The sequence below is a fragment of the Callorhinus ursinus genome, unplaced genomic scaffold (assembly GCF_003265705.2).
Source record: "Callorhinus ursinus isolate GAN/ISIS: 27379988/994484 unplaced genomic scaffold, GSC_fseal_2.0 scaffold65, whole genome shotgun sequence".
Classification (NCBI taxonomy): Eukaryota; Metazoa; Chordata; class Mammalia; order Carnivora; family Otariidae; genus Callorhinus; species Callorhinus ursinus.
In genome coordinates, this window is record NW_027397127.1 from 7,464,243 (window position 1) to 7,481,286 (window position 17,044).

Below are 17,044 nucleotides of genomic sequence, written 5' to 3' on the forward strand. Positions count from 1 at the left end.
GAAGATGTAATAATTATGCCTATATGTGGACCTAACAAATAGAGCCCCCCAAATATATGAAGCAAAAGCAGACAGAATTGACAGAAGAAATAGATATCAATAAGACTTCAATGGCCCACCTTCCATTATGGGTAGAAGATCAACAAGGAAACAGAAGATTTGAAGAATGCCATAAACCAACTGGACCTAACAGAAATGTGTGGAACACTTCATATTCTTCTCAAGTGTACGTGGACTCTTCTGCAGGATAGACCATATGTTACACCAGAAAACAAGCTTCAATAAATTGAAAGGATTTATAGCATACAAAAGATGTACTCCAGTCCCAATGGAATTAAAGTAGAAATCAACAACAGAAGGAAATTTAGGAAATTCACATATATGTGGAAATCAAATAACAAAATAAAAAGCTTTTGCATAGTGAAGGAGACCATCAACAAAATGACAAAGCAACCTACTGAATGGGAGAAGATGTTTGCAAATTATATATCCAATAAGGGGTTAATATCCAAAATACATAAAGAACTTAACACAACATAAAAAAAAACATAAAAAAATTGGTTAAAAAATGGGCAAAGGGCCTAAATAGACATTTCTCAAGAAGACATACAAATAGTCAACAGACACATGAAAAGATGGTCAACATCACTGATCATCAGGAAAAGGCAAATTAAAACCACAATGAGCTATCACCTCATACCTGCCAGAATGGCTACAGTCAACAACACAAGAAACAACAGGTGTTGGTGAGGATGTGGAGAAAAGGGAACCCTCTCTCACTGTTGGTGGGAATGCAAACTGGTGCAGCCACTCTGGAAAACAGTATGGAGGTTCCTCAAAAAGTTGAAAATAGAATTACCATTTGATCCTGTAACTCCACTGCTGTTATTTACCGAAAGAAAATGAAAACACTAATTTGAATAGATCATATGCAGCCCTATGTTTACTGCAGCATTATTTACAATAGCCAAGATAAGGAAGCAGCCCAAGTGTCCATTGATAGAGGAATAGATAAGGAAGATGTTGTGTACACACACACACACACAGTGGAGTATTACTCCGCCATAAAAAGAATGAAATTTTGCCATTTGCAACACTAGAGGGTATAATGCTAAGTGAAATATGTCAGATAAAAAGAGACAAATACCATGTGATTTCACTCGTATGTGGAATTTAAGAAACAAAACAAGTGAACAAAGAGAAAACAAAAGGCAAAGAAAAAAAAAGAATCAAACAAAAAAACAGACTCTTAAATACAGAGAACAAACTGGTGGTTGCCAAAGGGGAGGTGTGGGGGGGGATGGGTGAAATAGATGAAGGGGATTAAGAGTACACTTCTGGTGATGAGCACTGAGTAATAGAACTGTTGAATCACTGTATTGTACACCTGAAGCTAATATAGCACTGTATGTTAACCATACTTCAAATAAATACATAGCCACCAAAAAATTTAAGAAAACAGTAAAATGATTCCATTTACGGTAGCTTCAAAAATGAAGTCTTTAGGAATAAATTTAACAGAAGTGCAAGTACACCTTGTAAACTGAAAACTATAAAATACTATTGAATGAGATTAAAGAAGACCTGAAATAAATGGAAAGACATGTTGTGTTTATGGATCAGAAGATATAACGTTGGGGCGTCTGGGTGGCTCAGTCGTTAAGCGTCTGCCTTCGGCTCAGGACATGATCCCAGGGTCCTGGGATCAAGCCCCGCATCGGGCTCCCTGCTCCGCAGGAAGCCTGCTTCTCCCTCTCCCACTCCCCCTGCTTGTGTTCCTGCTCTCGCTCTCTCTCTCTGTCAAATAAATAAGTAAAATCTTTAAAAAAAAGATTTTATTTTTAAAAAAAGATATAATGTTAAGATGGCAATATTCCCCAAATCGAGCTACAGATTCGATGCAGTCTCCTATCAAAATACCAGCTGGCTCCTCTGCCGACAGACAATTGAGGAGTATGTCAAAAAGAAAAATGAGAAGATGGGACGCCTGGGTGGCTCAGTCGGTTAAGTGTCTGCCTTCAGCTCAGGTCATGATCCTGGAGTCCTGGGATCGAGTCCCGAATCGGTGGGGAGTCTGCTTCTCCCTTCTCCCTCTGCAACTTCCCCTGCTTATGCTCTCTCTCACGTGCACTCTCTCTCTCTCTCTCTCTCTCTCTCTCTCTCAGATAAGTAAATAAAATCTTAAAAAAAATGAGAAGAAACTAGTTATATAGTTGGAAAAGAATTCCTGGTGTATAAACCAGCAATTAGCCCTTCTAAATGAGTGAATACAGGCCTGGAATAAGAATCAGTCCCTAAAGGGAAGAACCAGACCTTTACTTACAGAGCTAGTAAGTACTTCTAGAGCCACTAAGTAAAATCCACTTCTTTTTCTCTCATTCACATGGTAGTTTCTTTTTGATTTCCTCTTCTGTGCAGAGTTTTGTCCCTTCCTTCCCATCCAGCAGTTAGTTAAGCTCTCTTCTGTCAAGGAGCTTATACTTTAGTACTTTAGGAGGGAACTTACAAGACACATACACGCACACGGTAAAAAGCGATGTATATTTTTTTTTTAAAGATTTTATTTATTTATTTGCGAGAGAGAGAATGAGAGATAGAGAGCACGAGAGGGAAGAGCGTCAGAGGGAGAAGCAGACTCCCTGCTGAGCAGGGAGCCCGATGTGGGACTCGATCCCGGGACTCCAGGATCATGACCTGAGCCGAAGGCAGTCACTTAACCAACTGAGCCACCCAGGCGCCCCAAAAGCGACGTATATTATAATCGAGTGCTAAGGTGCGGTAGGAATTCAGAAGTAGCACTTGAGCCAGTTTTAGACACGCGGTGTTGGGTAGGAGAAGGGTGTTCCAATCAAAAGAAGCAGCATGAGAAACCATGGGCATTTCTTTCGGGTGGTGTTTTTGAAGGGAAGTGATGAGACAGAAAGCTGGGGCCCAGCGTTGTCCCAGCCCTGCCCCTGACTAGCCACATGACCTTGAGAAAGTTAACTTCTCTATGTCTGAGCATCCTCTTTAACAAATGCACATAAACATACCACTTACCTCGGGGTTGTTGGGAGAACTGAGTGAGACCATACACATTAAGCACTTATCACACTGTCTGGCAGAGTAGGTGCTCAATAAACATTTCTTACATTTGGGGATGGAATACCAAGCTAAGGCATTTGAGCTTTTATGTTGTGGGGAGCAACAAATAAAGATTTCAAATAAGGGTGTAACACAATCAGGGCAACACCTTGGGAAGATTATTAACTTGGCAGTAGGCAGTCTGGAGGTGAGAGAAGGGGAGACTGGGGGAAGCCATTGCAAGAGCTCAGGAGAGGGAACGTGAGGTTGAACCTGAGTATTGATAGTAGTAGAACTATATAAGATTACTGAGAGTTTGCTGGTGTCATAACACAAATGGGACATAGGAGAGGAAACAGGGTTTGACCTTAACAACGGAAGGCCAGTTTTCTACATCCTGAGACCAGTGGGACTGCGAGGAAGGAATGTGTGCTGGGCTATTGGAAATTCAGTAGAGATCAGGGCTGGGAGGATGACCAGAGGTTATAGCCAAGAGGTGGTATGAGATTACCAAAGAAAAGAAATATGGGGAGAGAAATAAGAACAGAACCCTTGGAGGTGGGAAAACAAAAAGAAGGCAGATGATTTGACTCTAATTGCCTTTCACAGAAGTTTGGTGTTGCTATCTGGTATCACATACCCTTCCTTCATACCTCCGAAGTGACTGTTTGACTCTCTTCCTCCATACCACAGCTAAATGGGACCCTCTGCAGTGGCCCTGTTCTAGATGAATACATTTGTTCTCACATTGCCCCTAAGTACTTTTGCTTTCCCCCTAAGGTTGACACAGCAAGACCTATTAGGATGTAGACCAGTTTTATTTCTGGGTGAACACTAGTTTTGAAGAACATTCAGGGGGCTGTGAGAAGCTAAGGTTTGAGATGTCTTACAGACGTTCTCAGAACTTGCAGAGAAAAGTGGGCAGCCTTGAAATACTGTGAGGTGGCTGATAGATAACATGCTTGACTCTTTCTCATTGAAAATTTGAAATTTGGTTTTTACCTTGAGATTTCTGGGTTTTCTGCAGGGAGGACAAAATAGTTATAGGGGTAAAAATGAGCTGGCAAGGGGGGGGTCCCATCCTACTGCAGGATTTTAAATTGTCTGTGGATTTCACAGGCGCCGGTCATTTCATTAGTTCCTTCAACACTTAGTGCATATAGCAGCCAGAAATGGAAGGCGATTTGCGCTTACTCTCCTGCACTTTCCTGAAGAAATGAGGGAGTGCCTGTTTGCCCTGACAGAGGGGAGTTCTTTTGCCCTAAGAGGGCAATGGCTCGAATTGGCCGATTCCACTTGTTTGATTCTGACTAGGGCCTTGTGTTTTAATTAACTTTTACAAGTGAATAATGGGCAATAGCCACAATCCAGTTGGCTGGCAAAGGAACTGCATGGTGTTCTGTTGCAATATAAAAAATGTGCCTAAGTCTTTGATGCTGGGAGGTTTTTGTGACACTTTAAAATTAACAAGCTGGCTCAGCTTTCCTCCGCATACTCTACTAGGCTTTTTATGACCTTTTTTTCCATTCTCGTGTTAGGGGATTTTGCATGTGTGTTTCTCTCTCTCTCTCTCTCTCTCTCTCTCTCTCTCTCTCTGTGTGTGTGTGTGTGTGGTTGTTTTGCTGCTTTTCTTTGCATTTTGGAAACTTCCAAGTCAGGCTGGTTTCAATCCTATTTTCAGAATTCTTACCAAGATCAACTTGGTCTTGTTATGTCCAGACACTGACTCTCGTACCTTTTGATTTCATCTCTCCGTTCAGACTGGTTGCTATCTCAGCAAGGTGCATGAGGGAAGGGTTTGGAGTTCGGGGGTAGAGTTGTGTTTTCCTAACCCGAAATGATCTGTGGATAACAGCTAGGGTCAGTTTTAAACGCGGGAAGTTTGGAGAGAGGCTCCATAGGATCGGAATATACCGAGCTTGTATTTTGACAGCTTAACATTGAATTCCCTCTTCTTCTTGCAGTAAGTACAAATGGATCCTGGGAGAGGAGCCGGCGGAGAAACGAAGAAGGCTCCAGAATGAGATGACAACACCTCCTCTAGATTATTCAATGCCTGGCCCTTACAGGAGGGTGGAGGCACCTGTCGCCTACCCAGAAGGGGAGAACAGCCATGATAAGTCCAGTTCCGAGAGAAGCACACCACCGTACCTTTCTCCAGAATACCCAGACGCAAGCAAGAATACCAGTCAGAGTAGGGAGGTGTCAGTCCTGTATTCAGGGGCCCAAGACCAACACCAGGGGTCCCTGCTCCCTGAAGAATTAGAAGATCAGATGCCAAGATTGGTAGCAGAAGAATCTAACAGAGGCAGCACAACCGTAAACAAGGAGGAAGTAAACAAGGGACCTTTTGTAGCCGTTGTGGGTGTTGCAAAAGGCGTTAGAGATTCAGGAGCTCCCATTCAGCTGATCCCTTTTAACAGAGAGGAGCTGGCTGAGAGGAGAAAAACAGTGGAATCTTGGAGCCCGGTGCCTTTTTCCTCCGTGGCCTCTGGTCCCGCCCCTGCCGCAGCCGCTGGGGAGAAGGGCCGGGGTTATGAGGAGAGCGGAGGTCGCAGTACGCCAAAGATGAAGAACCAAAGAGAGCTGGAAGAACTGAAAAGAACCACCGAAAAACTGGAACGCGTTTTGGCTGAGCGGAACTTGTTCCAGCAAAAGGTTAGGGCAACACCTTCCCACTGGGAATAAGAGATCCTTTTAACCAAGAGACCAGAGAGTCGCGGCTCTTGACCATTTCCTGCTCTGAGGCCTTTACACAGCAGAAGCCATCGACTCATTCTGTGTGGTGTCTCAGATTGAATGCCCCCGAGTGGGCTTACCGCCCCTATCTGGGGGTCGAGCAGGGCCCTGAGCGGAACGTGTACGGAGGAACTGCAGAGTGAATGTTATCAGGGACACGTTTCAGCGCGCGCCTAGCACGTGGGGCTCATTGAATTTCTGTTTCTTGGGCTGCAGGTGGAGGAGCTGGAGCAGGAGAGGAATCACTGGCATTCTGAGTTCAAGAAAGTCCAGAGCGAGCTGGGGACCTACACCGCCCAGGAGACGGAAGGCTTGTACTGGAGCAAGAAACACATGGGCTATCGCCAAGCCGAATTCCAGATTCTGAAAGCTGAGCTGGAGAGGACCAAGGAAGAAAAGCAGGAACTCAAAGAGAAACTGAAGGAGACAGAGACGCACCTGGAAGTGCTGCAGAAGGCTCAGGTCTCCTACCGGACCCCAGAGGGAGATGACCTAGAAAGGTTAATTCCCAGGGTTTAGTTATCAGCTTGGGAGTGCTACCGGGAAGCATCCCTTAGGACCCCCAGTGACTGGCCGTAGCTAAGGGAGGAAGCCTTAATTAATCTGTAGGCCACCAAGGAGCGAGGAATTGGTTAGAGAGCCGCAGTCAGTCTCCCTGTGCGTGGTGGCACCGTGCTTTCTTCTTTCTGTCTAGCTAATGGACACATCATTGTTGAGAGACGTAGGCCCATTTTTAAGGAGCTTCATTTTGTTCTGTTGGCTAATGACTTCATGTCATCTCTTCTGCCCCCTCACTCCATCATACAGGGCTTTGGCAAAGCTTACGCGGCTGCGTATCCACGTCAGCTATCTCCTTACTTCTGTCCTCCCTCACTTGGAGCTTCGTGAGATCGGGTTTGACTCAGAGCAAGTGGATGGGATCCTGTATACGGTGCTGGAGGCAAATCACATACTGGATTGAGCACCGGACTATATACTCTATATACCCTCCTATACCCTACCCTACTCTTGTCTCCTCTCCTCCCCCCCCCCCCCCCTTCCTCTCTCTCCCTCTCCCCCTTTCCCTCTCCGCCCGCCCCCCCCATCTCTCTCTCACACCTTTATGCCTTATATAGAGAATCTTTGAGTAAATCCTGGCTCTCACTCAGTCTGCTTCTTACTCAGTTTTGGTGTGGAGAAGGAGGCTAGTTATTAGGCTTTCAGGGGTTCCAGGAACAGAAAAGCGAGAGTCACCAAGCCAGGTGACCTGAAAGCTTTAATTTTCATGATGTAGACAACTTGGCCTCTTCTACATCCTTTCTGAAATGGTTTGTATTCATTTAGGTTAAATCAGTCGGCAAATACTGGGTCCAATGTGGTAGATGTTCGGGGATAAATTAAGAAGTATAATTCCTGGTTGCAGCCTTCAAGGAGCTAACAACCTAGTTGAAAGTGCAGGACACACACCAAGTTAACTAACTGCTGCAAGTGAGTGGTACAAACATGATAGAGAAGTTCTGGGGGAGGAAGTTGAAGAAAGGCATCACATCAGAAATGGGACCTAAACTGAGATTTGTTTAAAGAACGAGCACGACCACACTGTCAACAATGGCGACAATGGTTGTTCTTTAGGGGGTAGGATTATGGTTGATATTTTTTTCTTCTTGCTATCTTCCTGCCTTTTTCAAATTTTCTATAATAAACCCATTATTCTTCTTACATTGGAAAAAATAAATCGTTTTTAAAAAGAATGAGTAGGTTTGGATTCAGATATCAGTTGAGAGAGACTGTTGAACATATAAGGTAATTTTATATTTACAGTTCATGTTATATTTAGCATTACCTCTGGAAGAATAGCATGAACAAAAGCATGGAAAAAGCTGGAATGTGAAAAAGACGTTTGGTAGAAGTGATGGGTTAATGTAAACGGAACTGAAGTTAAATCATGACCCATCTACTCACCCTCACGTGGCATTTGCATGTCAATAAGGAATTCTTGAAAAAAAGAAATCTTCAGGGCTCAAATTCAAAAAATACGTGCCACCAAACTGGGATTTCAGGAAGTGGGGGAGCTCTTTTAGAGCAGGGAGATCTGTTTGATACTCTTCACAATTCACCACCTACCTACTCCCTCAGGCTAGTGCTGAGTAAGGGGTTGGTCTCATATTATCAGAAATTGTAAAACCTAACACTCTTGTCAAAGTAGACATTTTGTTGACCCATTGCTTTATTATATTTATATAGCGCATACGCTCCAAAGAGTTCAAGGTACTCTTCACAAGACATTGAACAATGAACACATAAAAATATACCAGCAGTGAAAAAGAAGAAGTAAAGGAGAAAGAATCACAGGGGGTGGGCGTGGGATCAAGCAATCGCAATAGGATCCGGTAGTGCAGAAGAATGTTTCGGATATTTGTCCTGTTTTCCCCTGCAGAGGTTACTTTGGAAGACTCTCCCAAGCTTATTTTACCTCCTTGGAGAGGAGGCCCATCAACAGGTCTTCCAGGAAGACTGTAAGGCCAAGGCGGGGAGGTCCGAGCCAGGCTTCAGCCTCAGAATGAGTGCTGACAGTTGCCCCCGGCCCTGGGCCCTCGCCGCACCTCACCTCTAGCCTGCAGCCTGGTTAGTTTTCATGCAGGACATTTGGACTAGGATATTGAAGGCCCCCGTTGTCTAAATAAATATAAATATTACTGAGAAACGGGCGGTGGGGCGGTGGGGAGGCGTTTTCAGCTGTCCTCTCAATGATACTTATTCTTCAGAAGGGGGCTGTGAAAAGCTGGGACTTGGCACAGATATGGACAATATGGATGGAAGGTGGTGTCGGAAAAAACAATCAGAGCATTAAAGGTTCAGCTTGTGAGGCGGAGAGTAAGCGTGTGTGAGGGGTGCGTGCCTGCGTGCGCGTGCGCGTGCGTGTGTACGTGCGCATGCACACACGCTTTGGGTGAGTGAGGAGCAAAGTCGGAAAGAATATGGGCAATTGGGCTTTAAAAAGAAAAGAGTTGGGGAAAAAAGTTGAAAAAAGAAAAAAGTTGGAAAAATGTAACTCTTCTTTACTAGTGCTTACTCTCCGCCCGTTTCCTAGGCCCAGCCCCACGCCGCTGCTTCCAGCCGCAGTTAGGTGTGCGAGTCCATCTACTGCGATGCCGGAGCTACCTCTTTGATACCTATTTGCCGTGAAACCACACCAGCGGGAGGCCCCTTGAACCAATGTTAAAAGCCACGGTGGAGAGATTCAAAAGTGTCCCCCAGCCTTACCAAAGCTTATGTACCGTGGAGGCAAAAGACAGCGGAAGAAAAAAGTGGGTGCCTCCTGCCGGCTGTCCAGTTAGGTTAACAGGATCGTAACTGTCCTTTCAAACGTCCCTCCTATTTACACCAACTTTTCATTTCCACAATCCATTTAGGCCCTTATTATCTCATGCCTGGAAAACTGAAATCGGCTCTTAACTGGCCTCACTTTCCTCCCGTTCACACTCCTTCCATCCGCTCTCCTCACTGTCACGAAATTGCTTTGAATGACCTCCTCAGGTTATGCCTCTGCTCAAAGACATGCTAGTGTTCCCAGTTGCTGAGCAAGCGCAGTACAGAGACCCCCGTAGCCGTCCCTGTGCTCTCCAGACTCCTCTTTTAACAGTCCAAACACAAACCTCATTCCGTCCAAGCTGCACTGTTTCTGTTTCCGAACCTGCCTGGAGATTTTTCTCCTCCACCTTTGCTATTCTGTTCCCTTTACCTGGAACGTTCTCCCTCATCTTTCCTTTGGCTCAGATGTCAACCTTCCCCCGCGCCCCAAGTTCCCCCAATTAACCCGGGCAGTCATAATGTTTTCTTTGAACACGTAAGTTTTGTGTCGCAAGGCTTTTTATCACAAACTTCCTTGTCCTGTCTTCCTATTAGAAAGCTCTAGATTCAAATATATAGCTGCCTACTTGGCATTTACATTTACATGCCTCACAGGCATTTCAAATAAAATGTGTTAAAAATAAACAGTGACACACACACCCCGGGACTATTCCTTCCCCCAGTTTTCCTCATTTTAGAAAATGGCACCTCCACCCACCCAGTCACATAAGCTAGAAACCTGGAAGTCATCCTTAAATTTTCCTCTTTTGTAGTCCCCCACATCCCGTCTGTCAGAAAGTCTGTCAGTTCTATCGCCAAAGTATATCTTGATTTCACTGACTTTTACCACAGCCACCTTAGTCCAAACAACCATCGGCTCCCATAGATGTTTTTGCGGCTTCTAACTGGTGTCCTTGCTTCCACTCTCGTTCCCACAACTCTCTTATCACGACAGCCAGATTAAAAAAAAAAAATACAAATCAGATTACATAACTCCGTGCTGAAAGCCTTGCAGTGACTTCTCACTGCACTTAGAATAAAATCCATCCTCCCTACTTCCTCTGCTTTGTGTCTTGCCGCTTTTCATCAGATCTCTTTTCCCCTCGCTCACTGTGGTCTTCCCACGGAAACACGTCAGGCTATTACTTCCCCCCGAGCCTTTACCCATACTGTTCCCTCTTCTAGAACGCTCACACCTCCGGTTTGGGCATGGCTGCCTCAGCCTCATCCTTTCAGGTCTCGGTTTTAAGTGTCAATTTCCTCAGACAGGCCTTCTGTGCGGCGTTTTTTTTTTTTTTTCCTCTCTCTCCCCTATTCTATCATTTCCTGTTTTCAGTTCCTGGCACTTCTCACAATTTGCTGTTACATATTCGGCTGTTGACTTGCACTCGTTCAACAAATACTCAGTGGCTACCTACCACGTACTGTGTGATAGCTGGGAACACAACCCACATGATGTCTGTCCGCCTCTTTCCCTAATAAGGTCCATGAGGGGAAGGGCCACGCCATTTTGGCCAATCCCTTTATCCCACAGCTTATCATTGTACCTGGTATATAGTAGGTAGTCAATGATTCTTAACGAATCAGTTAATGTTGGGAACATGTCAATATTTCCATCTCCCTCAAGAGCCTGTAGCAGTGGCTCATTCGTGGAAGGGGCTGGCTAAATGAGTGAGGGAAGCAACAGTGCTGGACATGAAACACTGCAAATGCAAAACAGACCATAAGTGCTTCAGGTTTCGGGGGGGCAGGCAGGGTGAGCTGGAGTGACCCAACGTTTCTCTGTAGCTGAGTTTTCACTTGAATAATTGGAGAGGCTACCAAAGGCAAAAAAAAAAAAAAAAAAGGAATATGGGTGTTCTTTCCCACAGACTCTGAATGTTATCAAAAGGAAGCTCCCTAGCATGCAATTTTAAAATACTGAGAATTACAGAATACAATCTGGAGAAGCCTATAGAGAGCACATCTTGAGCGTGAGAACTAAAAGGAGAAAAAAAAAATCTCTGAGGGGTCTTCTGTTCCCTTTTGCCAAGAGCAGTGATAGTGTCTTTCAGGAGAAGAAACGGGGGCGCCTGGGTGGCGCAGTCGGTTGAGCATCCGACTCTTGGTTTCAGCTCAGGTCACGATCTTGGGGTCTCGGGATCAAGCCCCGCATCGGGCTCCACGCTTGGCGTGGAGTGTGCTTGAGATTCTCTCTCCCTCTGCCCCTCCTGCCCGTGCTCTCTCTCTAAAATAAATAAATCTTTAAATAAATAATTTTAAAAATGTTAAGAACAAAAGAAACGGGAGCTATCCATAAAGAGAGTAGACAGAGCAAGCCTCAAGAAAATAAGTTCCTGGCACGTGTTAGGAAGTCGGTACATGCTTGTGGGATGAACAAATGGGCTTCTAGCAGAGGACCAAGTCAGAGACTTGGTGATCCCAGGGGGGGCAGAAAGATAGCATTGTCCCTGTCCGGTGATTACAGATGATCTGGGGCAATAATTTTGAAGCAGAGGCTTAATTGGCAGGCTCTCGGTTCCCAAAGGGTAATCCCCAGATAGAACATGTTTCAGAGTTCTGTACTACGAATTAAAACTCTTTCTGCAGTACGGGGTTAGGAGTGAAGCATGGGGGTATGCTCCGGAAAGTCAGGGGTGAGCTCAGGCGAAGTCAAGCGTAATTTCCCCAAAAGAATACCTTGTTCTTGATGACAAGGACATCCCGGACTTATGACTTCTCTTAGGCAGAGAGGAAACTCAGGGACCATACTTTCTGAGTTCAAAGTCAGGGCACACGGTTGTAATAAACTAGACAGCTGGAAAATACTAACCTAGATCGTCTTGGGCAGATTGTAGCTTTAGTCATTAGGGGAGACATACATAGCATTCATTTTCTGCAGAAGGAACGTGTTTTGTTACTTGACCCCAACCCCAAGTCCAAAGTTTTGAGGTGAATCATCAGAAACCCCAACCCCCTTTTAGATGAGATTAGTCCAAATGTTTTGGGTGCCTTCTACTCACCAAACACATTTCATACATCTGACCATTGAGTCCTCAGGGGCAGAGGCACGATGACTTTAGGCAGAGGCTCAAGAAGGTGTTCCCAAAAGCCCCGATTTTCCAGAAGGCTGTGGAAACCTGTAAGGATCGGAATGGTGGAGATGTGTGGGGAGGGTTTTCCAGGTTGTAGGGAAGAATATAAGTAAAGTCACTGGACTAGGTGGTCGGGGGGGGGGGGCGGTTTGTGAATACAGGAACACCGAAGTGCATTTGAGGAATATTGAATTACTTAATTTGAAGCATAAGGAACAGAATGGACCAAGGGCTGGGGAATACCAGCAAGAGGGGGGCTATGCTAAATCTGCTTACCAATGGAGCCCTTGTAGGCTATGAACTAGAAAAGTGGTTGTTGTATCTCCCCAATTGTCCCCAGAGTTGGGGGCATTAATCAGTTTGAAGTTCCCTTGGACTAAGATTTTCTCTAGAAGCAGGACATGATTGATCATGGTTTTGTTCCACCTCAGATTTTCACAGAGCTTGATGAAGGGCAAAGAGCCATCACCCCTCCTTTCTTCTCCAACTTCTCGAGTCTGCTTTTCCTCTGGCCTCTGTTAATGGAATCTTCAAGGTATCTAGACTTTGGGGAAGAATCTGGAGAAGTTTTGACCTGGGAAAGAATACCCCTTGCTGATGTAGATTCAGATCTGTGGTGGGAAATAGACCTTGTCATCTGCCCCCGCTCCCCACAGACACACATTTTGGTGTGACTTTGACACTACCCTTTGGGTCACCAATATGCTTAGACCACAGTTAACCCCTTGCTAAGGACCTACCAGATGCCATGACCATGCTAAGAGGCAGGCATCATTTCCATTTGATGTATGGGGAAACTAAAGTGTAGAGAACTGAAGTGCCTCTCCCAAGGCCACACATCTAGGGAGTGTGCAGAGGCCAAACCAAACCCAGGTTTGTCTGACTCCAAAGCCCAGGCTCTTTGCCCACGACACCGTACGGCTTGTCTTGAAAACGGTTAGTCTCGTCTTCGTCCCTTTGATAAGAAAAAGCCAAAGCCAGCCCACGCTAATAGGAATTTCCAAGGAAGAAAGTTCCACAATTCCACACAATGTTTAACTGCCCTCATGATCAGGAAATCGTTCACTTATGTAACGAATATCCCTCCAAACAATGTGGAAATTCATTTCCTCTTGACTGGGTTTTTCACGCAGGGCTGTCACTTGGCAGCTTTCCTGATATCAAAACAGCCATCGAGATCCTATTCTTTCACTCCAGGAGGTCTTGGACTTGTTGGCCTCTGCCTGTGAGGGTTCTCACTGGCTCCTTGGTACCGCACCCCCACCCCAGACAGTGCTGAGGTGCGCAAGTTTCTCGGGGAGTGAGAAAGTGACACTTGAGAACATGCCGGTTTATTATTACACACAGAAGAGTAAAATTAACCACATGAGGTGCCTCTGGAATTGCCGAGAAAAAGATGGCACCACCTTTCTCGTCTTGTCTGCCTTTTTCTTGATTTCTATTTCATCTCCATTGAAGGCTATTGAATCATTTAGTTGAAGAGTGCACGCGTTACTCAGAGAAGGCCCCTGCTCCCCCAAATTCCAGCGTCCACTGCCTCTGAATTGATCATCCATTTTTTCTTAAGCTCCCTGGACTCGTCTTCTCATTTGGGCTCTTTTTTAAAAAAAGCGCTAAACTGAGAAACTAGTGCAAATTCTGACATCAGTGGCTAATCTATGACTGAATGGGTTTATCCTGCTAGAAAAATGTACGTGCTTCCCCGCTCCGCCCCCACCCCGCCCCATCAAGGCCCTCAGTGCCTTTAAACCAAGGGAGCAGAGTCTTTACAGTATCATCAGATAGCCTGTGTGGGGGATGCTGAGGCACCTTCTTGCCTCCCATTGGGTGAATCCAGAAGAAAGCAAACGAAGAGGCTGCTTGTGATTTGGGTGTGATTGGCCTTTCTCCTGAGCAACCCACGCGGAACTTTGTCAGATGTCACAGGCTCGGGAAGTGCTGTTGGAGTAAAGGGGCTCCCACTGAAACTCGGGGTTGACTGCCACTCTACTCATACTCATTGGGCACCTTGATTCACATCGCATTATACGTATCTGTCTGAAAGCCTGTGAGCTTTCTCAGTGTTCCCTCCACAAGGCCGTGTTCACAAATAGAAAGTTCTTCGAAGCCCTCCTCGGAGGTGACTTGTGAAGCGGCGAGGGTGCCATTCTGGAGGAATGGGACTTCAGGGATGACAGGAAAGCGGAACCTGATGGGCTGCCCTTGTGGAGTGACCTCCTGCTTTGTTAAGCCCGAAGCCACTGCCACCTGTCTTGTGGAGAAATGAGGCCCAGAGCAGAGAATTGCAGGCAAGAGTGGGCTTGGAGTTCCTGAGCAGCAGTTCTCGGGAAAGTGGTAGCTTGTGGGAGGCAGAGGGATGGTCCCCTTATAGCTTCTGTATCGCCGGGCCTGATAACAACCTGTTAATGTTTTATCAGTGATCACATCGCACGCAGCACGGAGAAGCCACCACTTAGGGCAAAAGAGAGAGATAACCTGCTGGACTTCCTGTTTGAGGTTTTCTCTCCCGGGGAGATAACAGGATTTCTCATCAAAGCCAGCAGCCGCTTGGGCAGAGAGACCAGGCTGGGCAAAGGCCAGGCTTCAGAGCGGGCAGCCACAGGCGCAGAAGAGTCTCCTGCCCGGGGAGCCAGGGCTGAGTGGGCGGGAACAGCTGACCCTGCCCAGGCCCCACCGCCTGCCTTTAGTGCCGTGCCCTTCTCATTCCTCTCTCCCTTCTCCCACATCTGGGTTTCTCCTCCGGTCCGGGGCCAAAAGGCCTCAGGTTCCCCGGATGGGCGCTGCCTCTGCTGCCCCCACCAATTTCCAGAGAGCCGCCCAAGAGAAGCAGATGCGGGAGAAGAGGCCGAGCCCCAGGGCCTCTCTTTCCCCTGGAGCCACTTAGGAGTCCTGCGAGGCAAACTCAAAGGGGTTCTGGGTGAGCTGTGCCGTGGAACCCTGTTTCCTCCTCAGCGCTGCTGTCCACCCTTTTGCTCCGTTTCCCATGGTCCTTCAGCTGCAGGAGGCAGTTTCTCGGGCTCCACCTTCCCCCTCCAAAGCTCAAGTGGTGCCAGGCCCTCCCTTCATATGGGTTGGGGTTTGAGGGGACTTACAAGCCTTTCTCGAAGTAGCTCCTGACACCCCTACCTTCTGGCACTTTCCTCCGATCTCTCACAGGACACACCGTACCATGCCTGTACCACACTTCGGTGTGCATGTCTTATCTGGCCCTGGATCAGCGGTCACCTCCTGCAAGGCACAGACTTTACCTCGCCGTTCGCCCTCGTTGCCCTCAGAGCCTTCCGCACGTCATCTGACACGGAGTGGGGGTGCAGGCAGTCTGGGCCCCCTGGCTGCGGAGCCTGTTGAATGGCTTGTTGGAGTGGCCGGATGAAAGTCTCTCAGGAAGCCGGAGCTCGCCGTTCCCCCAAGAAGCCGGTTTCAGCCTCCCCCTGCCCTATTAATGATCACAGAGCTGTAGGTCACTAGGGCCCCCAGGGGGAGAAAACATGAGTCACACTATTATCAGAGGAATGAGGGAGGGCAGAAACGTCTTTCCTTGTGCAAGGGTCAGAGCCATCAGTTTGGGGCATAACGACAATGGCCTTCACTGTCCCTTCGGTTGTGGCTAATCTAAATTACTTTATGATGGAAGGCAATGGCATGAGCTGAAAGCCGTTCAACGTGGACTCAAGACACCTAGAGATTTCGAGGAAATTATTTAGAGCAAGGCTTTCCTTGCTTACCCGGCCAAAAGGAGCGGCTGTTCTTTATCGGTCTGCCCTGATTTTTCTAGTTAAGGATGAAATTCTAACTTCTCTGTCCAATCTTCCCAGATTACAAGGAAGGAGGACGTCCCAGGGCAGCCTCATCCTAAGACGAGGGGAAGCCCTGGGCCCTATTTCCCTCGAAGGCCCTTCTATCGCGAGCAGCTTTGGGAGTCTGAGGAGCAGAAGGCACTCTTCCACCTTCCCAGGCAGAATCCCAGGCCCACGTTGCTGTTGGGTGGAAGAACTTTCCAAGCTTACCGTCAGACTCCGACACTGTGACTTTCAGGAGGCTTCCATTTTGTCTCCTGTAAAAAGACTGGCCTCATTTCGGGTATTTGGGCAATTCGAGGAAATTGTGGGCCTGAGAGCGCTTTGGCTGCCAGGTGGTGGGTCCTCAGAGCCCAGACCAGATGGCTGCGCCCTCAGCACAACACAACAAAGTAACCCCTTCTAGCAGCCTCCCCTGCCCCCTCCCCGAGTCAAGCGCTCTGGGGCTCCTGGTGCCAGGCCAGAGACACGACCCTTTGTTCAACTTCTGTTCGGAGAGCCCACTCGCTCCAGGGCCTGCGTAAGCTGAATCTTGGGGGAGGGGGAGCTGTTATTGTCAGCGATGCCACAGTTAACATCTTTATGGACTGGGCTTTGTTCATTCCCCCCCGGAGGTTTGAACACGGCCAAATCATTGGCCTCCCGAACTCTCACACCTCCGGAGTTTGGGAAATTAGAACGGAGGTGTCGTGTCTCATTCAAATGTGAATTGGTCCTGCTCCCCCAGATCACCTCCACGGGAGATCTCCAGGAGAACTGTGTGTGTCCCCAGTGTGTCTTTGCTGGCCATGAGTTGCTTTCCTCCGGCAGCCTGGGGGGACCCCTGGCAGGCTCTCCCAATGAGTGGATCAGCAGAGTCCTATTTGGGGAGTCTAGAGTCTGGGGCACCAACACCAGCAATGCGGCCCTGGGAAAAACAATCTCTTTATTCACGTTTCCCCATCTGCTGCATGGAGATTGTCAGATCGACTTCCCTTTACCTCACGGTGCTGGTTCAGAGAACGAAAGGAATAAACACACAGCCATTTAGTAAACAACTTC

At 47.1% G+C, this 17,044-nt stretch overlaps 1 protein-coding gene and 1 long non-coding RNA gene across 7 annotated transcripts in view; one reads left to right on the plus strand and one right to left on the minus strand.

The window, feature by feature from the left end:
• Positions 1 to 7,532, plus strand: part of MORC4 (MORC family CW-type zinc finger 4) — a 51,500-nt gene extending 43,968 nt beyond the window's left edge. For 4 of the 5 annotated variants that reach the window (XM_025853727.2, XM_025853729.2, XM_073885717.1 and 1 more), the window contains 3 exons: positions 5,028 to 5,721; positions 6,019 to 6,302; positions 6,610 to 7,532. In XM_025853727.2, coding sequence (XP_025709512.1) covers positions 5,028 to 5,721; positions 6,019 to 6,302; positions 6,610 to 6,763 — 1,132 coding nt within the window. In that variant the 3' untranslated portion in view covers positions 6,764 to 7,532. The remainder of the gene's footprint in view (positions 1 to 5,027; positions 5,722 to 6,018; positions 6,303 to 6,609) is intronic. The other variant, XM_025853728.2, reaches the window with a different exon arrangement.
• LOC141371285 (uncharacterized) overlaps positions 1 to 15,420 on the minus strand; it is a 39,922-nt gene extending 24,502 nt beyond the window's left edge. For both annotated transcript variants that reach the window (XR_012376113.1, XR_012376112.1), the window contains exons 1-2: positions 15,299 to 15,420; positions 12,135 to 12,251 (exon numbers count right to left, since the gene is read on the minus strand). This is a non-coding gene — a long non-coding RNA (uncharacterized lncRNA). The remainder of the gene's footprint in view (positions 1 to 12,134; positions 12,252 to 15,298) is intronic.
• Between the last annotated feature and the right edge of the window lie 1,624 nt (positions 15,421 to 17,044).